Below are 24,198 nucleotides of genomic sequence, written 5' to 3'. Positions count from 1 at the left end.
CTCAAGGTCGCGAAGGAGCAACATGATGCGGACATGCGAAGTGCAAAGTGCGCCACGAACGCCTCTACAGGCACACTGCCTCACACGCCCACGCCCTCGTACCAAGCCCGTGCCCGTGCCTGAGACCGAACTCGAGCCCGAGCGCGAGCACGTGGGTGTTCCAGTGCTACGCACTGTAATACGCAAGGTCCATAATCCCTGGACTAGGTGAGTAAATATTATAATACTCCACTGTTTTCATTTAAACCATTTTTTCTTCTCTTCCCTTTCCCATGTGGGGACTATTCCTAAAAACCTACAAAACGGTGTTTTTTCAAAAACAACTATTTTTTATATATCGTATATTATTTATTATTATTAAATTATATTTTGTAAAAATCAATATTTTTGCTATAATATATATACGTGTGTGTGTGTGTGTGTGTGTGTGTGTGTGTGTGTATAAAGTATTTTCCAAACATACATAATAAAAAAGAAATCCTTCTTAATATAAAATATATAAAATGAGTGCTAGAGCAAAATCTTCTTTATTCTTAATAGAGTAGTTCTTATTGGATTAGAGAAAAAATACCACATGCTTTGTTTGTTTTGAAATCTCAATGTTTGTTATTTTTATTTGGATGTAATCACAGTGTTTTTTTTTGGCTCCCTTTTAAAGGTTACAAAGTCGCATATGTAACAAAAGTATTGTGAACACCAATTAATCCAAAATAATTTAATTATTAGCTGCAAAACTAAAATCACATGAATAGATTGCTATGAGCTATCCAAACATTGGCTATCTGAATAAGCAGTTAAAATACATTAGTGAGTCGCTTGTTTGTGGCCCACGGGATGCTTGAAATTTCCTCAACTTTAAAGTATATATTTTAGTGGACTCATTATAATTAGTTTGTCGAATATCACATTGGTAGTTTTAGATATTTAAAACTGATTTGGTTAAATAGAGGCTCCCACACACAAGCTAAGGCGTCCCGAGATTTAGGAAGGGTTCATCGTGGTGAGAGGCAACATACGGATGGTAACCAGGAGGCCTTGCTAGTCCAAACTGAAAAGCCGAGCATACAATGGGTTGTACATGAGTCGAGCTAGCTCGACTCAGCTCGAGTTGGCTCGGATTGACTCAGCTTGAAAGGTTGACTCGAGCTTGTTTTCTAAAGCTTGAGTTGAGTTCAAGCCGAATTGGACCATAGTGCATTTCAACTTAACTCGGCTCGAACAATATATTTTAATATTATATTATATATATATTATATTAATATTAAATATATATAATATATTTAACTTAAAAATAAAAAAAGTTAAAACTTAAAAGTTATTACTAAAATAACTTACCCGATTGTGTTGGATTGAGTCGAAGAGAGGGCTGTGTTAGGTTGGGTTGGGTGCCTAAGTTGTGTTAGATGTGGGTTTGGATTGGGTTGAGTTAGGCTGGGCTCTAAGTTGACATATGAATAAGCTCTACTCGTCCACTACCGCTTGAGATTGACTCGAAAGTTTTAGCAAACAAACCCGACTTTATTGCTGAGTTCGAGGGCGAGCTCGGGCTCGAGTTTGGAACGGACGAGTCAAGCCGAGCTTGCCCAGCTCGACTACTCGGCTCGCTGTACAGCTAATACATGCAAAGTTTTTATTGTTACTCGAGTATGAGAGTCAAGTAGAAGAAGAAGCTTCGACACAAACCCTCTTCAATGGCGTCTTCTTCTTCTTCTGTAGTTTCGGAGAGAAGGGGAATTCCAGCAGCTGCTTTCGTAGAAGACGTCCAAACCTATCTCACCCAATTAGGCCTCGATGTCAACTCATCGCTTGCTTTTCTTCAAGAAAGGTTGCTCCTTTTATCTCATCCCTCTCTCTTTCTCTCTCAATCTCTGTATTGTGTTTTCTTTTTGTGCCTGAAATCTGTATTGCTGAAAGTCCATATGGTTTTGAATTATTTTATTGGGTTTCTCATGATTTCTGTGATGGGCTGTGTTTCTTTGGGTTTTTGGATAAATGGATTTTCTCAAGATGCATTTTTCTCAGTTTGGTCTCTCTTAGATTTTCTGTATTGTGTTTTCTCTTTTTATTGGGTTTATTGGAGAAATGGGTTTTGCCAACATGCATTTTTTCTCACTTGGGTCTCTCTTAGATTATCTATTTTAATTTTTTTTCTGCAGGATTCGTAGATTTTGGTGATGGGTCGTGTTTGTTTGGGTTTTTAGAGAAATGGGTTTTCTGCAATAAGCATTCTCTTGGATTATCTTTTCTGTAGTAGATTTTGGTGATGGGTTGTGTTTGTACGTGGTCTGGTATGATCCAATATATCATAAGCATGGGCTGGATGGGATTTGATGATTTGGTATATGATTTTTTTTTTAATAAGCTAGAAAATGAGGTCTCTTGAGATCATTGTAGTTAGGAGTCCTTATATGGTTTGACTTGTTGTAGAAATCTAGTGGAAGAATGAAAATGGTGATGAAAGGGAATGCAAAAGCCATGTAATGCATCTTTTGTCAATTTATGAAATTTAACTCAGCAGGGAGCTTTTAGGAGGCTACTCTCTTTGAAAGAGGAAATATTTTTGTTATTTATTTTGGGATCTTTACATAAGAACCATTGGCGAGCTAGCCATTGTTACAAATTTGTGGAGGTGTTTGCTTACTTGGGAGAGGGACAAATTTGAAAAAATTGCTACTTTTGAGGGCTTTATTAGTATGTGGGAAAAATATACATACCAAGATGTACCACAAATCATTAATTACATTACATATCTTTGGAGATGGCCCTTGATTAAAAGGAAAAACGAAATAGCTAACACTATGGAGTGTATGTGAATAATGTAAAGTGTGCATTGTTGGGGCGATTATGTGATCCTAGTTTATCTTCGTAGCTTTGCGTGTCAAAGATCTTTGTTTCAAATCTTGGCTATAGCTGATTAGCACTTGGGCATGCCTCAATAGCAAGCCTCAAGGCTAATTTATTAATTGTTGGGCATCAGGTGCATTTGTTAGTTGTTGAGCATCAGGTGCATTTGTTAATTGTTGAGCATCAAGATCGCTCTTATGTGTGGAGCATTGAGGTACCCATGTAACCACATAGTGCGAGACGATGCCTAGTTATGAAGCCGCTAAGCGTCTCTAGCTGTGGGGTGTGTGAAGCATCCCATTGGCTATGAGCCCTTTATTACCCACCAGGACAATAGAGAGCAGCCTAGACATGACTCGCGAGGTAAGCGCTCGCGTTAGAGTACCCTGATGTACTCGATACCATAAGTGGGATTATGATCCAGTTAGTGGATTGATAATGCAATCTGTCATAGGGTAGTCTCGTGGTGTGAAAACACACATTCAGCTGTGGATGAAGCAACGCCACATGGTGCATGGCATAGCATGTGTAGTGCAGATGCTGGTGCATGTAGCGTGTCTATTGCACTGCACTCGCCACAAGCTAGCGCTAGATATGCAATCTGCAATGTGCATGATGTTTAAAGCACATGGTGCGAACTTAGGCCGGTGCAACTTACAGCTGCATTGCTGTGCCACAATGGTTGGGCCAGTGGGCGAGGAGGTGGAGTGTCCTGTCCTGCCTAGAATGGGCTTGTGCTTGTGCAGCAAGCACTGGGTGAAAGACGTTGAACGCCGTAGGTGCGGTGTGCAATGCTTGGTACAGGATGTGAAGTGGACACATGGCAATGCAACCTGATGTTGCACCACTGGCTGAGCTGATGGTCCAAGTGACATATGGTCTTGCCTGGCAGCCACTATTGCTGGAGGTGCAAAGCATCTGACACCAGTTTTGGGGTTATGGCTTGGGATTCGCGCCATGGAAGCTTGATGCAGAGTTGTGGGCCTGTAGCACACTGGCTGAGCAAGCGGGCTAAGTGGTTTAGGGGCCTGCCTTACCTTGTACTTCGCTTGCCAGTGCTGGCTTGAGCAAGATAGTGTTGCTCACCTAATTTCTCAGTACATAGACTGTAATGCTGCTTTGTCTGAGAGTCAGTCAGTAAGAATCAAACTTCAGTCAGTCGAAAAATCCATGAAACCATCGTCCCTCCACCAGTTTTGCAAGTCGCCTACTGAATCCAGAGATCCTGATCCCGAGGGGTTTGTCGTTCAATGCTAAATCTATCAGTCGATTCTTCATTTGAGCAATCCATCGCTTGTACTACTAATAATTCAATTGAACGCGAGTAGCGGGTTGAACTAAATTTGAGTCGGTCAGGCAAGGTGTTCTCCTTTCCTAACTTTAGTGAGTCTTTTATTCACTAGCCTAATAGCGAAGCAAGGGACAGGAGCTACTAGCTGCTAATGAAGACCGTTCCACCCCTATTCCCTCTAAAGCCCAGCAAGCTGAAAAACGTATGCGCGCTCTAGCGCGTTTTAGGGTATGGGAGGGCGCTCTTTGTTAATCGCAGTGTCCTTTTATGGGAGTCATGGGACAACCCAGGGATTTATATAGATATTATATATCTGTGGATATTCACGAGGCTTTCGGCATGATGGAATTGATGATGCGGTACACACTGATTGGTGTACAAGCCTGGCTTGGTGCCTAGTGTTGATGTGGTGTATGTTGATTGGATGAGTGGCGTGCTATGGCACACCGAATTGTTTGGCACCCGAAGATGTCAACTCTGGTGACAAAAGTCGGTTGCTTTTCCTATTGTGGGGTATACTCGCACTACTCTAGCAGTGTGAATGGTGTTTTCAGAATGGTGCGTGAATGGCAGTGGCTGGTCATGCCAGTAGGTTTGCAATCACTCTCCTTGTGCGATCTCCCATGCAGCTTGTCCGTTGTTCAGCTTGTTCAGTGCTATGTGTCAACAACTATTTCTTTCTCATTCCTTTAATAATGTGCAATATTCCACAAAAAATAAATTTTGGAGCTTATCATTTGGTATCAAAGCTGTGGCAAAAACACATTGTCGAAAGTTTGAATTTGATATGAAGCAGATCAAGGAGATGCTTGAGAAACAGGCATTGGCTATGGTGGATGAACAACTTGAACAACTCCTGGCATCCACAAAAGAAAATCAAGAGGAATTAATTGTGTGATCAGATCAAACAAGCATCAATAAAGGTTCATCTCTCACTGTATAAACACAAGTGGGCAGCCGCAAACCCAATCTATGTGTTGGAGTTTCAATGATTTGGGGAGGACCAACTAGTTGGATTTGTTGAGCAGAACAATTCTTCATCTACAATCATACTCCTATGCGCCATCATGTTACTTTATCTTGTTTCATCTCGAAGAAGTGATGCAATGGTATCCTTGGTTGGTGAAGATGAGAGGGGAATTTCCTTGGAATGAATTCCCCAAGGCAATGTGCATCGGGTTTGGCCCTAGTAAGTTTCAAGACTTCAAAGGAGCATTGACCAAGCTTAAGCAAACTACATTGGCATGTGAGTATGAAACTTCTTATAAAGTATTCTCTAAACAACACTGAGGTTGGTACCAATGTTGTGGCTTGTGTGGGATCTAGGCATGGCCAAAAAACCCTGAGGACAAGGTTGATTCGGAACATGGGTGGAATAATAAGATCTAATCTACAATACACATGTGCTGGATAAGATTTGGCGTTTGGTTTTGGATTTACGTAGTGAATAAGATCTTTTAAGATTATTATTATTATTATTATTATTATTATTATTATTATTATTATTTTTAAAGGTATCCTTCAAGATTATGGTAGGTAGGTGTCTTTATTTGGTTTGAGTAATTATGAAAATTTAGTGGAAGAATGAAATGACGATAACAACTAATAGGAGTGTGCACTAGGATTGCAACTTGGACTTGGGTCAACCACACCCAACTGACCCAACCTGAGTAGGGGTCAGGTTGGGTTGGGTTGTGAAGGCCCTTGGGTTGGGTTCAGGTTGAAAAATGCCTTCCTGATTTGAAGTCAGGTTGGGTTTGGGTTGGTTTGGGCACAATCACATGTAATATGGTCGGGTTGGGTGAACTACAGAGGACTTATGGGTGGGGTTAGGGTTGGACACCTCGAGTTGAAATTCAGGTCAAGTCAGGCTGCGGGTTGGGTCCTCTCGTGTCAAGCTGGGCTCGTGTTGACCCTCAATCTGACCCAACCTGCTCGAATTGCACCCCTTGTATGCACTGGCCATTTAATGCATCTGTCATCATCATCATCATCATCATCATCCGGACCTCATCCCAACTAATTGGGGTTGGCAACATGAATCCTTTTATGCTATTCCACTCTACATGGACCAAATCCTCAATTAAGCTATAGGTCATCAAATCTTTTCTTACTACCTACACCCACATCCTTTATCAATTTATGAAATTTAAGGGAGCTTTTAGGAGGTTGTTCTTTGTTGAAGAGGACATTTGTTACGTATGGTGGGATCATTCCATAAGAACCATTGGGTTGGTATCATTTCTAGAGGAATGGATTTCCTAGCAAAGGCATTGTTGTGCTTGGATCACTCTTAGATGATCTCTATATTTGTAGTATTGAATGTGGGATTGTTGATGTTGGCAATGGGTTTGCGTTTGTATGGATTTTACAGAAAGTTGTATTGTAGTCTGCATGGGCTCGATTATTCTACTAGGTTATCATTCGAGTTTCAGTTTTCACAAGTGGGTCCATAATCTAGTGATCCAAGCTGTTGATATATGAACCCCTTTGTGGATGGGCCCATGTACTAGAGATCCCCTGGATTGGAAGAATCCCATACCTTCAAGAAGTGATCAACAAATAGATGTTGAGAGAAAAAATACAGCACTGGTTCACATTCAACCAAGGAAAAGGCCAAATATCATATAGCCATGATCTTCCAGTCTTGGGGGTTTTTGGTGCATATAGCTGTGTCCATGGACCCCACTTGTACAAACAGAAAACCTGGATGATACTGTACAATCTTTCAGCCCAAGCATTGACTAGATTGTCTTCCTTCTATAGTACTGCATATGGCATTTTAAATTTTGGGGATGGGTTGTGTTTGTATGTGGTTTTAGAGAAAGAAGGATTATATAATCCTTGATCTGAGGATGTGCACTGTATTAGTGGGTCCTCAGTTTGTACAAGTGCCTGGTGCAGATAGGTGGTTCAAATAATTCATTTGATGGGAGTCACAGTGGGTGGCGACCATGCCCCCAAAAATCTCCTCAATGGGACAATTTTAACAATTTAATTTGTTGCCTGCAACTCAGTGGTTAAGAAGAGAGCATGGCAGTGGTCCACATTCAATTGAAGAAAGTCCAACAATTGGGTGGCTAGGATATTTTAATATGTGAGATTTTTTGGGGCATGGTCCATCCATGGTGGGCCCCACCATATTGATGGTCTAGATCACCAAAACCATGGTCCCCATTTATACAAACTGAAAACCTGAGGACACTGCATATCCCTGGATGGAGGATCATATAGTTCTTCTTTTGAGCAATGGGTTATCTAGAAAACCTCTATTTCTTACTTGTGTTTCTTCCCTCTGCATTGCTATGCAAGATTGTAAATTTTGGTAATGGGTTGTCTTTGCATAGGGTTTAGAGAAACAATTTATCTAGAAAATGTTTATTTCTTACTTGATTTATCTTGGATGATCTATTTACTGTATAATTGCATGTGAGATTGTAGATTTTGGTGATAGGTCACATTTTTATGGCTTTTAGAGAAGTAGGTTATCAGTAAAAGATTATTTCTTACTCGGGTTTCTCTTAAAATCTCTTTCTTTATTTGTATTTTATGCTGTGCTGTACATGAGATTGTAGAGAATTGAAGAAACTGATCAACGTACTTGTTGAATTAGGTAACTAATTGCTTCAACCATTAAAGAAAACTATCTGGGTATGATGGTTTTCAACTGTTTTTCTTGAGTTGTTTATAATGGGCCATGGTTGCATTGCTTTAGATAAATGAATTATTCATTAATCCCTCCCACTGTATCTGCACATGCCAACCTACACCAAGGTATTCAATAACCGTAACAGCCATGATAATTACCATTAATATTTTTAGTATTTGTATTGACGGGTGTATTGCACCCATGGAATATGGAAACATATCGGGTATTGCATGGGAAACATTAGGAACTTGATCAGATTTATCAATGAAACTACAAGGGGTGTTAAAAAAGACATCACCACATGCTTAGAAATCAACATATCACAAAAAATAAAAATAAAAATGCATATAATAAGTTTCCTTTGTATAGGATCCTAAACTATGCGCTGTCTAACACGAATGATCCAGCTGTTTTCAAAATCAATTCATATCATTTATAATCTAAGAAGACATGTATGAAAACATGATCAATACATTGAAAAGCCAAAGAAGAAGTAGAAATATACCTGTGATGTGCCCTTAATACACATGTGCCTCAAACCTACATAGAGTTGCACGTCTGCTCAAAGCCATTATCTTCATCTTGACGAGGCTGCCCACAATATTGCTCCTCCACGAACTGACAGTACTGTGCTCATACGTGGAAGCATATCACTACTCATAGTCAAATAGTCCTATACCATAACTGTTGGTGTCGCTCGTTGAATATCCATATGGCCCATAACCATATGATCATAATGTGGCACAAAACTAGAGCTACCATGTCCACTACTAACGTCTATGGTTCCCATGCTTTGTGCTAAAGAGTCCTCCTTGGCTTGGCACCACTTAGTTGTTTCTTCAGACAACTAATGTAAGCTTTATTTTGGATAATATGAGGATGAGGACAATGATAAGAACCATGGTCTTCATCTTTGGGTAGCATGCTCAAATTCCTTCTCCTTTGTGAGCGGGTTAGGAGGTCTTTGAGTTTTACTTTGACTCGTATAATGTACTTCACTGCCACCCCTGTCACCATCACTACCTTCATCGCCATCACCACCACCACCACCACCACCACCAATCCCGCCATCTCTATTGCTTTTTGTATCATTGTTAGTGTTGGATAGAGTGTGGCCACCATGTGCCCCATGAGATAGTGATTGCTGCTGGCTGTCTCCTGTACTCCTCATCATGGGTCAAAAGCTTATCTAGTCCCATCTACAACCACATCAATGTTGATGCTCTGTGATGCTACCTCCTCTACTATATTCAGTTCCGATTAGTCATCCACTCGATCCAAGTCATCTGAATTAACCCACTTGTGAAGTGGGTCATCTTCATCTCCTTTGTAGGATGCATGATGACCGATCATTATTAAATCCAATGGATCTTCAAATATATATTTTTTTACACTTTCAGTCAGTCGCATCCTCTCTCTCATAATCCAATCCGTTCTGCCTGTTCATCTGAATGGGAGTGAATGTGCGAGTTTGCAGATAGCTAGCTGTTGCAATGTCTCGCTGTCACTCCCGTACATTGCCTACCATTCATTTGCGAAATTGATCATTTTTTCCCCATTAATTCCGTGTGTAATTTTAAAACATAAAAACTAATTTTCCTCCATTTTCTTTAAATTCGCAAATCAGAGTGTAACTAATATTAAGACCAACCAACACTAGTAAACACTTGCAAGTTGCAAATTAAGGCTAAATAACCACTAATCAATGTGGATTTTCTGAATTTTATTTATTTATTTATTTATATTTTTAATATTTTATATTAAAAAAAATTTGAAAAAATAAAAAACCTTCGCCAATCTGTAGATTAGCTTCCAATATGTCCAATATCATTTTTTATACTCTAATTGCAATTTAAAAGGGTAAAATGCGAAAAAAATTGGAAAAATTCCAATTTCTCCCAATTTTCCCCAAATCCCCAAATTGGAGTTCAAATCCTTGATTGAGTATGCAAAAAATGTAAAATCATGGATTTCCATCTTAGTTCTAGTGATTTCAAGTAATTTACAACATAAAAAAGAATGAAAGTAGAAAATTTTCTCACCGTTTGAAAATTGGGCTCACCCATTGTCCGACCTCGATTTTTGTATGACAATCTAATTGTTTCTCCAAAAGATGGAGGAGGGTTGGTCAGATTTACCTCAAGAACAGATTATAGACAAAAAAAATTGAGAAAAAAAGGAATTTTAACATTTTTTGGATTTTTTTTTTAAGAAAAAAAATGGAAGGGGTTGTCGGGTGCAATAGTATCAACGATCCTATTGAAAATATCGTTGATACCAAGCAATATAAAACAACAATACTTTGAAAACTTCGAATTATATCAACATATCACTATGCAAATACGATATCTAAGATATTTCGAGCGATATCTGGAAGTCCATAGACTTTCAGGCAGTTTCGTATTGGCCAAGGTTCATACCGATGGTACCGGCTGATGCTATCGATACTGAAGACATTGATTACCATTATGATAGGGGCCGTAATGGTCGCTACCGCCTTTTTGTTTTGTTTTTATTTATTTATTTTATTTTAAAAACTGCATTGGACCCATAACAGCCGTTACAGACCGGTTAGGTTTCCTACAGTTACCGTTACGCAACTGCTGTAACGGCCATTACATAACTGTTTTTTAATTCCTTGACCTGCACCCTGACAAACATATGAATAGGAGGCACATGTATGAGATCTGAAACTTTCATCAGGCAGGCTCCACCTGTATTTGAACTCATTCAAAAATCAGGTCAACTGAATGATACTGACTGCTGGATTTGAGCATGGAATGTGCAACACTGTTCAAATTCATTTGTAACTGTTTTTTTTTTTTTTTATCATTTCAAAGTCCAGCTGTTAGGCATGTCCAATTCCAACCAGCCTGATTTTGGACCAAGTTACTTCCACGCTGGGGCCCTCCTGATGAGTAGCTTGGAACTTGTAGACATGTGCCAGCATGTTCATTGCAAATAGGAACAGTGCAGGAATAGCAATCCTCTATCAAGAAAATGCCTCTCTTAGTTTGATGCAGGACATGGAAAATTAAATATGATATGCAAGATTGCAGGCTTAAATCACACCAATTCAGAAACAATCACACAAATTCCACATCCCACATGAAAATCCAAACATTCAATTAAAGGGGAATCTATGCGGGTCCAAGCCGACACAGGCTAGGACTGGACCAATAAAATTATAAACCAAACAATGTCAAAGGGAAATAAAATCAACTCCTCATGCATAAAAATCAATCCCTAATCCAAGGGATTCCCTAATTTCAATTCAAGGAACCCTAAGGTGATAAAAAGGGGCAAATCAATTAGGGATCATGTAATATAGGGTTAGGATTTATGAAAAAATGACTATGAGAGGATAAAAAGGATAAAAACCTGAGCCAAAAGATGATCCCGCGTGTGGACAACAACAATGGCCCAAACGGACGTGCGTGTGATCCCGGCCGCACGTGTGTGGGGGCCACTATTCAGAAAAAAGGCCACCTTGGCCCTGGTCAGCCAGTGATGGACTCCAAAACCTCCAAATTTCAGCTCGATCCGATGTACGGTTTGTGCGTGGTGCTCCACCAAAGTTTCAGCTCGCCTGCGGGCCGAAATCTGGAAACCTGCTTCAATGAAGAAATCTGATGCAACAAAAGGACAAATTTAAAGTAGGTTTGATGCACTGAAAAAAAAGATGATGGAAGATGGGGGTGAATTGGGATTGATGTGGCTTCGCACCACGGTAGTTAGCCCTTCGAAAAGGGAGGGCTTCGCACCCACTTTTGAATTCTTCCACAACTCACGAAGAGAGCAGAAAAATAAAGCAGGAATTTTTTTATTAACTTCAATGAATCAAAAGAACTACAAAAGGTGCCTATTTATAGGGAGAACCCTATACCCAAAAACTCGCACCATGTGCGACACCTATTACTTGGCGATGAAGTAAACTAAAATAAAAACCAAACAAGAAAATCTAAAGCGTTCACAATGTTCTAAATAATAACAATAAGCAAAACCTAAAATATAAAACCAATCCGACGAGTGGGCCACGATCATGAGATCTCATGGTGGGCTTTTCTTGACTATCGGGCCACTTTTCTGAACCAAAACTTGTCATCTATCTAGGAGGCCCTCCCTGGACGTCGTCATTGAGGCAGATTGATGGTGGGGTCCTCCATCTACGCACGTACGTGCGTAGGGGTGGCGGCGTGAGTGCGCGTGTGCGCGTGATGTCCCCATCAATTCTCCCCGGCTGCAAAGATTTCGCCACTGTAGAAATAAAACTCCTGAACCGCTTCAGGATGTCAGGATCAAGTCTCTGAAGCTCCTCCTCAGTGAGCCACGTGCTGCCTGAAGCTGGGCTTAACTTCCATTTAACCACGTACTTCTGAAACCCGCCGTCCGACGTTGAAACTATCTGATGGTCCTGGATATCCTCTATTTCCTTTTTGGGTATGTGAAGGTTAGGTATGGGAGATAGAGGCTGGGAAAATGAGTCGGGAATGATAGGTATGAGAGGTAGAGGCTGGGAAGATGGGTCGAGATGGGTAAGTATGGGAGGTAGAGGCTGGGAACATGGGTTGGGACGGGTAGGTATGGGACGTAGAGGCTGGAAAAATGGGTTGGGAAGGATAGATATGGGAGGTAGAGGCTGGAAAAATGGGTTGGGACGGGTAGGTATGGGATGTAGAGGCTGGAAAAATGGGTCGAGAAGGGTAGGTGTGGGAGGTAGAGGCTGTGAAGAAAGGTTAGGAAAAGTAGATATGGGAGGTAGAGGTTGGGAAAATGGGTTGGGAAGGGGCCATGGTTCAAGGGATAAATATGAGGAATCAGGATGGGTGGGCGAAGGGCCGGACAAAGTATCAGTGGTCCTTTGAAAAGTAACTAAATCCTCCACATCGAATGTGAAACTAATTCCTATGAAAGGTGGAAGATCTATCTCATACACATTGAGACCGTTTCGTTTTATAATTTAGACGGGTCCAGCGCTACACGCGTGTAACTTACGAACGGCCCTCGAAGGATACTGCTCGGGCCTGATGCAGACCATCACAGAGTCCCCAATATTGAATCCTTTGAAACATTTATACTGGTCTGTATAAAATGTGCAATGTTCATTATTAGCCATGATCTTCTGCCTGATTTCTTGATGCCATGAATGAATGTGATGCGCAAAAGACTCTGCAGACTCTGACGGCCTATAGGACAGTGACATAGGGACAAGATCAATAAGTTTCCTAGGTTTATAATCAGTGACGACTTCACAAGGACTTAAACCTGTGGACCTATCGACAAACTTATTCAACGTGAACTCGGTTGTAGGTATTACGATGTCCCATATTCTGGTGTGCTCTATATCCTTCCTAGGGGACTCATCCGGTAGATCATCAGAAAAGATATCACGTAACTCATCCATTACCGGAATAGCCTCAGTGGGTAACTCTACACTAGCCGTTGGTACACTCTCTCCAGCCACAAGGCCACACATGTTGTACCCCTCAAAATAGTGGTCTTTATATCTCTCATGGGGTGGGTGTCTGGGTGCACACCCATAATTGATTCCTTGACCAACTCCATTCATTGGTGTATCCTCCCGGCCACCTGCTTGAGATTGGACATCTACCCCAATGGTGGGGTTTGTCCTAGCGATGGTCTTTAGTCGGGTAATGCGTACATCAAGCTGTTCACAGCATTGGTCCATTTCCAAGCGCTTAATCATAGACTCCAACGTCTGAGATATCTTGTTTAGTGACTCTTGCAATTGTTCCATGTTTAGTGTAGGGTGCAAACCGAAACCGCGACCCGTACGTGTGGGCATACACTGACTTGCTCAACCTAAAGACCTTCTATGACAACTATATGCGTCTAAAAACTAAATGACCCTACGAGACTTTATATGAAGGAGACTACACACTGTTACTAAAATTCAGCTATATATGATGGACTGAATGCATGAAGGACTCAAACAAACTAAACCCTAAATATGTGGTGAATTCCCCTACAAGAACCCTAGGCTCTGATACCAAATTTGATGCAGGACATGGAAAATTAAATATGATATGCAAGATTGCAGGCTTAGATCACACCAATTCAGAAACAATCACACAAATTCCACATCCCACATGAAAATCCAAACATTCAATTAAAGGGGAATCTATGCGGGTCCAAGCCGACACAGGCTAGGACTGGACCAATAAAATTATAAACCAAACAATGTCAAAGGGAAATAAAATCAACTCCTCATGCATAAAAATCAGTCCCTAATCCAAGGGATTCCCTAATTTCAATTCAAGGAACCCTAAGGTGATAAAAAGGGGCAAATCAATTAGGGATCCTGTAATATAGGGTTAGGATTCATGAAAAAATGACTATGAGAGGATAAAGAGGATAAAAACCTGAGCCAAAAGATGATCCCGCGTGTGGACAACAACAATGGCCCAAACGGACGTGCGTGTGATCCCGGCCGCACGTGTGTGGGGCCCACTATTCAGAAAAAGGCCACCTTGGCCCTGGTCGGCCAAGGATGGACTCCAAAACCTCCAAATTTCAGTTCGATCCGATGTACGGTTTGTGCGTGGTGCTCCGCCGAAGTTTCAGCTCGCCTGCGGGCCGAAATCTGGAAACCTGCTTCAATGAAGAAATCTGATGCAACAAAAGGACAAATTCAAAGTACGGATGGTGGGGGAATATGAAAAAAAAAAGATGATGGAAGATGGGGGTGAATGGGGATCGATGTGGCTTCGCACCACGGTAGTTAGCCCTTCGAAAAGGGAGGGCTTCGCACCCACTTTTAAATTCTTCCACAACTCACGAAGAGAGCAGAAAAATAAAACAGGAATTTTTTATTAACTTCAATGAATGAAAAGAACTACAAGGCATGCCTATTTATAGGGAGAACCCTATACCCAAAAACTCGCACTATGTGCGACACCTATTACTTGGCGATGAAGTAAACTAAAATTAAAACCAAACAAGGAAATATAAAGCATTCACGATGTTCTAAATAATAATAATAAGCAAAACCTAAAATATAAAACCAATCCGACGAGTGGGCCACGATCATGAGATCCCATGGTGGGCTTTTCTTGACTATCAGGCCACTTTTCTGAACCAAAACTTGACTTCTAGCTAGGAGGCCCTCGCTTGGAACTTGTAGACATGTGCCAGCATGTTCATTGCAAATAGGAACAGTGCAGGAATAGCAATCCTCTATCAAGAAAATGCCTCTCTTAGTTGGGTTTCTCTTACTTTGTATATTTTCTGCTTTTAATTCTTGGGTTCCTTTGACTCTCTGATGACAATTGCCAATATTCCCCCCTCATGCATTTTTCTATTTACTTTCCAACCGTTCCAACCGCTGAAGAAGAAAACCACACGAATGTAGCTCCTAACAAGCCTGCATGCCAGAAATCTACAACCAACTTGAAGAAAGTAGACGTGCATCCAGTTTCAAACAAAAAACACATTGCATTTCAAATTTTTATTCACTAGCAACTATCGTACACGTGATGTAGAACAGGTCATGGACATCTTAATGGAGGGTCAATATTGAAAGAAATCACACCGAGATGGGTAAACACGCACTATAGCTTCCAAGGGACTATAACTTTACGACCGGAAATCAAAATCACACATATATGATGTCGTTGGAAAGCTATCAACGAGATCTACAAACTAGCTAATGAAGTTTCATTGGCCTCTAAACGGTTTTGCAAAATTCAATCTTTTTGGGTCAAATTTGAATTTAAAGTTTAAATTTTACTTTTCTTAGTAATGATTTTTGCTATTTTTAGCTGTTTTAGGGTCTGAAGAGTCCTTTAATCTCTTAAGAGTCTTTGTTTTGAGTATTTTGGGAGAGTTTGGATAGGATTAGACATCTTTGTACTTTTAGTAAGCTTACTATTTAATGAAAGTACTATGTTGGGAAAGTTAAGAATTTAGGACTTATATAAGCCATACCAATTGCTTTGTAAAGAGACAGTTCATTCTGTTCTTATCGATTTTGTTCTCAGTTTTAGAGATTCTCTACCTTGTGGATTCAAGGATTGTCTTAGAGGAAGAAGAAGGTAATATTTTCTGCTACATTAACGTGTCAAGACAGAAAAAACTTCCCTAGCATGTAACGAATTTACTTCATAATAAGTAATAACACTAACCTAGATGTATGCAGTAACTAAGAATTTGGGCCTGTTTGTAGATGCCTAAAAATAAGTTCATCTCATTTTTGTTAATCATAATTATGTATTAGAGACATGATTGTTAGCTATCAAGATTATTTTTAATCCTTACCAAAAAGGAATATGATCTCTAATGCATAATTATGAGTAACTAAAATGAGATGGACTCATTTTTATGTGTCTTCCAAAAGGCCTTTAAGATTCTGTTACCTATCGTGCTGCCAAAATACTGGTTCTGGTAGAGCATTAGCAGGCCCAAGCCTGCCCAGATATACATAATTCCAGGCGTGATATGGTACATTTAGAAATTAATGCCTTTTAGATGATAATGAATTGCATTAAAATTATATTGGGAGGAATGTATCAACAATAAATCTCAATACCGTACTTTTATATTGGAATGTATTGATGATACAAACCGATAGAAAGTGTGACGAGGATAAAAACTCACTCTTCTGAAAATAAAAAATAAAATAAAACCTGATACAAAGGATACTTTTTTTTTTTTTTTAAACACACACGCCCTCACACCACGCGTACTCGAACCCATGACCTCAGTGTTGAAACCCACAGCGTCTGCCACTGAGCCATGAGTAGGGACCCACAGCATCTACCACTGATACAAAGGATACTTTTCGATTCACATCTTTATCATAATTCGATTCACATCTTTATCATAATGCGGATGTTTGTAGGGTATCACCCGATGAATTTATTGCAATATGTTCTTGATACAATACAGTGCATTCTCTTATTTCGAACATTGATGGGGATAGTTGCCGTCAGTACAGTTAGTTTGGTTTCTGTTTGGTCATGGTTTCCTTCTCTGTGGGTTAGTTTAGGGTGTGTTTGGTTGCACCTGTATCATGATATTTCATGATTAATCAGTCTAATTTGGTGCAAACAAAACACGACCTTGACTAAAAACACTGAGCAAGAAGACTTTTTTTTTTTTTTTTTGACGACACAGGGTGTCCCCGCCCCTTTTGAGGCGAGACTATTCCCTGCGGATACATGCAATCACTTGCAACCACGTGTATTGGGTAATGCCAAGGAGGGGAGTCAAACCCACACCTGAGCAAGAAGACTTTTCTGTTATTGATTGATTAAAGAAGAAAAAGAATGATTCAGTGCTTGTTGGATGCACGTAGAAGAAAACTTTTTATTTACTGATTGAAAGAAGAATAAGTTGGTACTTGTCCAATACATGTGGAAGACGAAGTTTCATGTCAATGTGCCACCTGAACATTACCTCGACCTCTCCCCAACAACGAAGGTAAGATTCAGGCGAATAGTTTTGGCACCTAAAAATTCTGTCTGATGTGTTGAAGTGATTTTACAAACCATCTTTCCGACATTTTTTAATCAATGTTATTGACTGCAAATTCTCGCAGGAAGCATTATTTTCATATACTGTTTTAGTTTGAGTCAGATTTTGCTATTATTCATCCAAATACATTTAAAGCTTTTGGTATTCATTTTGCAGACTTCAGCAGTACAAGTTGGTCGAAATGAAACTTCTCGCTCAGCAGAGGGATCTTCAGGTGCTTTCTTTTCTCAGCATTTCCTTCTGTAGAATTTGTTCTTCCTGGGGGGAAAAAACTATTAGTTTCTTGATAATCTATGACTAGTTGCATTTGTAAACTGGCTTCATTTTACAACTAATGTAAATGCTGTTTCTTGCGACTATCAGGCCAAAATCCCCGACATTGAGAAGTGCCTAGATATAGTTGCGGCATTGCAAGCTAAGAAGGGTACTGGTGAGGTTCGTTATTCACAATTCAATGAAGATGAACTGATTCTGGATATGGCATGCCTTTCTCTTTTTTTTATTTTTTTTATTTTTCTTCCCTTTCTTTTCTGAAGATTTGAATTACAACTGATCGTAGCTGATGTTTGATTCTGGAGTGGTGATCTGATGCTCAGAAATTGAAGCATATGTTATTATATTCTTGCATTTCGTTTCGGATGTAAATATTCTGGTCAAGCTCTCTGAACATTTTGCCATATACCAATACTACTGATACATCAGCATGACAAATGCCATCTGCTCAGTGCCTCTGATATGCATTCACGGTGTATGAGAATGATTGGATCACCTTACTACATTTGAATTTCTCATCGAGTGTCTGAGATGACATCATCTGTGCAAATGTGGAAGCAAACATAATGTATCTGATGCTAGATTAGATAGGGGGTCTAATGTTGACAGTTAAATTACATGGTTCCTCCATGGTGCCTTTTAGGTCTCATGGGACGTGAATAATGGTTGTGATTATGCATGTGCCATTTGACTTTTTAGTTTTATTTATTTTCTTATACAAGTGAGCATGCGAATGCTCCTAGCCTCACACCGCCCTTGATGATACATAGTTGGAGCTCTAGGCTTCGATGTCTTTAGGTACTTCCACTGCGGGGTTGATGGAAAGGGCGACGTCTCGTCAATAGATTGACCTCATGATAATTCACTTTCATCAACTCAACCGAGTCATATGCAATGTCTGACTCTTTGACTCGAACTTTGTGAAGTCTGATCTGGTTCAGCACCACAAGTCAGTATTGATAATTGAGGGTGGCTTGCCCCCCTGACTAGGCTGAGTCGCGACTCGACTGAGGACCAAACGAGTCGGTCCAAGTTGCCGAGTCAAAAAACCATGCTTGCAGCCTTGCATTTATACAGTTTACTAGGAACACAATTCACAAAGATGACATATATTGGGAGTGTCCAGTGATCCACATTTAGATTTTCTTTTCTTTTCTTTTCTTTTTCTTTTTGGAAAGATGACACTTCATTAGGCCACAGCGAAAAAAGAAAAGAAAAGAAAAAGACAACAAGAGGATAGATAGAAAAAAGAAAACCAAAGAAGAGAGAAAAACAAAATAGAAAATAGAAAAACCAAAAGAACCTAGAAAAAAAAAAAACTAAACAAAGCTTGGAGGAAAAACTAAAAGTACAACAACAGCCAGCCCCTCGGCTAGGAAAACCCTGAGAACAAAACCCAATTAAGGAGCCCAATCCCAGAAGAGCCGGATAACGCTATTGAAGACCCCCGCAGTCGCAATGCTTTTATTATGAAAGCAGCGTTATTTCTTTCTCCCCAAATTTCCTTCAGAACAACTAGTAAGGCGAGTCTCCATTTTTTCTTTCCCAAGCTTCCCACCATTCACCACATGGCAAGATGGGAGGAGGTCCTCGATGGAGAAGGGCATGACCCAATGGACATTCGCTAGAGTAAGGATCCCTGCCCACACTCTGGACAAGAAAGGGCAGTGAATAAATAAATGGTCGACGGACTCGACTTCTTGATAAAACAAACATTTGGGAGAATCATTACCCCCCCATGGAACTTGCCAATCGTTAACACTCTGCTTCTACCCTTGAGCCAAGCAGAAGATGTGATTTTGGGAGGAGCCCCATAGGTCCAAACCTCGCTCGTAGGGCAATGGTGATCCAGAGAATTAGACTAAGCTAGCCCTTTGATGCAGGACAATTAACCACTTGCTCTAAAAGCTCGAACTGTTAGAGTATGACGAATTAATCCCTTTATCTCATAGCCCAGGCCCCACATCTCATGGGTTAGGACCTCGGCCGAACCCCCCTCGTGGGCCCCAAATCACATGGGTACTGCTTCTCACGGGCCACTCACCCCGAGTGTGTCCCTACATCTCACATGCTACTCCACTTGAGAGCCTGGTGTGAAATGCGCATTGATCACTTTCACTGAGGAGTCTCGAACACGAGACCTCCCCTGTGGGCCTCGCCCACCCCGAGCGTGCCCCTACATTCCACAGGCGACCCCACTCGAGCTTGGTGTGAAAATGCCCCTGCATTAGTCACCTCCGGTGAGGAGTCTCAAACACGAGACCTCCTGCTCTAATACCAATTTGATGCAGGACAATTAACCACTTGCTTTAAAAGCTCGAACTATTAGAGTATGACGAATTAATCCCTTAATCTCATAGCCCAGGCCCCACATCTCATGGGTTATGACATCGGCCGAAACCCCCTCGTGGGCCCTAAATCACATGGGTACCGCTTCACACGGGTCGCCCACCCCGAGTGTGTCCCCCCATCTCACAGGTTACCCCACTCGAGTCCGATGTGAAATGCGCATTAATCACCTCCGGTAAGGAGTCTTGAACACGAGACCTCCCCTGTGGGCCTCGGCCACCCCGAGTGTGCCCCTGCATCCCATTTGCGACCCCACTCGAGCTTGGTGTGAAAATGCCCCTGCATTACCCTGTATAGGGTGCGCACAGAAAACAAGCCAAACGCAAGTAGCCTCTAATAGATCGAATCTTCTTGATTCGGAGATAAGAAATGATCCTGCAAACAAGACAAAAGAGATGCTAAGGCTTTGATCTCGCTATCACTCAGATTCCTCCTAAAAGGGGGAAGCCACACAGCCCCCACCCCTTCCTCTCCACTTTTTGATAAATAAGAAGCAACTGGAATATCAATGTCTGAACAAAGGGAGGCGAGTTCTGGAAAGATAGAGATCAGAGGTTGATCACCAAGCCATAGCTCAACCCAATATCTAATTCTCTCCCCATCTCCCACCACAAACTTCGATCTCTTAAAAACCAAAGGAGTGAGTCTGTTAATTCCTATCCAGATATCGGAAGATGATAAAGGGAAGACTTTTTAGTCCGTCAACCCATCAGGTAGGTACCGAGGCTAAGGCTAAGTTTCAGGAACTCTTTTTATATTTTAGGAAAATTTCTATGTTAGGGAAGTTCCTATTCCACTTTTTGCCAAAATGTCTGTTTGACAAAAGTTTCTATTTGAAAACTGTTCTATTTGGAAAATATATGTTCTGCGGAGAACATGAACTTTAGCTATTTCCAACTTAAGGTAGCCTTTGATTATATATTTCCATGTCTGCTTGGATTAAATATCTTCCAATGTAATCAATTCTGATGATCTCTATGCCATCAAATGCAGGCGTTGATTGCTGATTTCGAAGTTTCCGAGGGAATATATTCACGGGCTCGAATTGAGGATGCAGAGTCGGTCTGTCTATGGTTGGGAGCAAATGTCATGCTAGAGTATTCTTGTGATGAGGTAGGTTTCTCAATCTTCTGCAATTCTATTACCGCGGATGTTGAATATATTGGGCGTTTACAGTATCATTTCCACCTCATTGCTTTCTCCAGGCAAATGCTCTTCTACGTAAGAATCTTGAAAATGCTAAAGCGAGTTTAGAAGTCCTTGTTGCTGATCTGCAGTTCTTGAGAGACCAAGTGACAACAACCCAAGTACATTCTCCCCTGCCTTGATCTTGTTTTACTTTTTCCTTCTTCAGTATAGAGAAAATATAAAATGCTTGATTGAGCATTTAGTTGGCCCAACAGGCTGCATGTGTACACATGGGCCTCACCTTTTTGGTGATTCAAATTGCCCCCTTTAGTGATTCCCACAGTGGACAGAGGATATTCCAAGAATCTTTTCCATAGATGGAGATCTCAACTGCCCTTGTCAGTGTGGGCCATTGGCTGTAAATACCCATTTTCATCAACTGGTTAGGATGATATGATTGATGAGATATTGCAGCATGGGCAGTCCACGGTGCGGCCTGCCAGAGCAATGGCTTAGATAGCTAGAAGGGTGGCCCTCCTATAGCATTGCTGGGTCAAACAAACAAATGTCATCTCTTTAATGGGGTTTATAAAATGCCCAAGACAAAAGGTCTTACAGTTCCATTTGGGTTTTTCATTTAAGAAGGGGCGCATGGTTCAACAATCCAAAACGTTGATACGTTGGACCTCAACTGTAAATGACCCATGCACTGAAAATCCCCCATATTGGGAGATCCTAGCTATATAATGTTCAGCTTTTTTCTTGCTTGAATATGAACCCTTGCTGCATTTTCTTTCTCAACTGTCTAATTGCTGATTGCCTATTGAAGGAATAGGATTCTTCTAATTTGCCAAAATCTTGGTCCTTGGTCCAGCCATAGTGTACCTATAATATCGACTGTTTGGATCATTCCACTGTGGGCCCCACATGTCCACACTTGTCTAAAAATGAAGACCCAAAGGGACTCTTTGGAACACGTGATTAAATGGTATTGAATTGTAATAGGTGGAATTGACGCCATTATTACACAGTGATTATGTCTGGAAATGCCATGGTATTTTGACCGTTCAATCCCACATTTGGGATCAAAATCTTCTTTTGATAGAAACACTGTATTAAGTGAAACCTGCGATTGGTGGACCATGGAATTGTAATCAATGGACCATATTTCACTCTGTCACCTGTATGCATATGTAACTCAATTGTCATGTCTAAAGGTGCATATGGATGGACGTCGTGGATAAAACACATGCATCAATGTGGGGCCCACAGATGTTGTGGATTTTGAAATCCACCAGAAATCTCCCCGTATCTCCAGCCAGGACAAAATGATGTGATACCTGGATTAATCCAATCCTTCCATTTCCAAACGCTGGATGGAGTTTTACGTTGGACCAAATGCAATTCCATACCACCTAATCCAATGTTCCAAACAGGCCCAAAAGGAACTGGAAAACCATTTGGCCCCAGCATGGTATGATACTTCCGTTTGAGGAAATAAATAAATAAATTATTTTCTTTTTCTCATGGATGGAGCATTGTCATTGTACTAGGTTACACTCGCTCGGGTATATAATTGGGACGTTCATCAGCGAAGGAGTAAGCAAGCTGTGAAAGACACCTGACCTTTGAGGTGGAAGCAGGCTTTTAGCTGAGTATGTTGTTCAATTGCCCTTTGTTTGCTTTCTTATTGAAATCGGGATGGTCTTGATTGCTTTGCCACTCCCTACTTATATTGGGCTGTGATTCTACTTAGTATCTGGGAAACTGCTGATTGGTGTTTGCAAGCCTGAGACATGAATCTATACATTCAGAGAAGTTGATGTTTCTGTTGAGCCATCTGTCTTCTGTGCGATCATCCAGGACTCGTTTCATCCCTTTGAAACTTAACATTTAGCTCCGTAGGAGTTCCCAACAAATGAAATGAGAAAGATTGATTTGATTTTCAGTGTATTTCTTCAGATTGATGAGGATTACTTTTAACAAGATGGATACTTGAAGCCATAAAAATAATTTATGTAAGATGTCTGCATCTTTGTTTTTTTTTTTTTTTAAATCAGGCGTCGATCATCTCATCTAGAGTGATGTTTTAAACCATTGATGGATGTCTGGATTCTTTTGACGAAATTTGAAGATATCACATGAAACATCTCAAAATTACCAAAAACCAAAAAGAAATCGCATGGAAATCTTGAATTTCATTAAGAAATAATGTTGCTCTTTCAAATCTTTATGCGTTGGCAGAAAATCAGGCATTATTCAGGACAAGACATCCTAACAACATTATGTAGTTCTACTTTATACCTTAACAATTTCTGTGAATTCAAACCACATATCAACTCAAATCTTCCACATACAAATCTGTCATCAAAGAAATTGCGAAAGAAATATAGCATGAAATTTCAAGAAATTGAGAGATATGCAGCAGAAAAACTAAGAAACCAAGTAAAAAGATACTAAAATTTTCAAAAAGGAACCCTAATTTAAAATTTCATGTATGATGTTGGTAACCTTCACAGGAAAAAGAAAAGTAATAAGAGGTTTGCTGAGCCCAACAAGCACATGGTTTTAAGACTTGGTGACTCAAATTGACACATTTGGTCTCAGGTTGAGTTATGACTCACTCGAGTTGGGGTTGACTCGTGGTATCGAACTGCATCGGGTAGTACTGAATTCAAGTTGACTCGGAAGAGTCCCGTCGGACTTGTTTGAGTCTTAAAACCATTCACACACACGGCTAATGCCCAGTCTATAACATTGGTCCAAGTCATCAGCATCTTTTAGTTGATCTGGTTGTTGATAGTCTCAAATAGAAAACAAAATCTAATTTAAAATATTGTATAGTAAACTTTAATATCAAATTCTCAACTGCCTCATAGGTTCACTGTGCTCTGGAAATAGTGATCTTATTTTGGAACATGTTTGAGATCCAAGCTATTCATCAGGTGGGTCCCACTGTACATGACCCTGTCTGAAATTCAGGCCAATCCACCCAACAAGTAGGTCATGATGTTAGAAACCATTGGATGGCTTAGAAAAACTTTGGATTTTTTTTTTTTTTGGTGATCCATTTATTTCTTAAACGTTAGCTCAAGTTGCCGATGGACATGTTTGATTTTCGCTAAGGGCATGTTTGATTTTCTCAGGTAAAATGTAAATCCAGTGGAAA

At 40.5% G+C, this 24,198-nt stretch overlaps 1 protein-coding gene across 1 annotated transcript; it reads left to right on the top strand.

Annotated features, from left to right (window-relative positions):
- Window positions 1-1,638: 1,638 nt before the first annotated feature.
- LOC131231190 (prefoldin subunit 3) lies at window positions 1,639-22,977 on the top strand. The gene is made up of 6 exons (XM_058227303.1): window positions 1,639-1,825; window positions 17,436-17,493; window positions 17,643-17,714; window positions 20,895-21,014; window positions 21,107-21,208; window positions 22,583-22,977. Exons 1-6 carry the CDS (start codon window positions 1,692-1,694, stop codon window positions 22,652-22,654), a joined length of 558 nt encoding a protein of 185 aa, XP_058083286.1. The 5' UTR covers window positions 1,639-1,691; the 3' UTR covers window positions 22,655-22,977.
- Window positions 22,978-24,198: the final 1,221 nt, after the last annotated feature.

This window comes from Magnolia sinica, chromosome 17 (genome assembly GCF_029962835.1).
Source record: "Magnolia sinica isolate HGM2019 chromosome 17, MsV1, whole genome shotgun sequence".
NCBI classification, from domain to species: Eukaryota; Viridiplantae; Streptophyta; class Magnoliopsida; order Magnoliales; family Magnoliaceae; genus Magnolia; species Magnolia sinica.
Note: the sequence above shows the minus strand (reverse complement) of the source record. Positions and strands in the feature narration are given on the sequence as shown.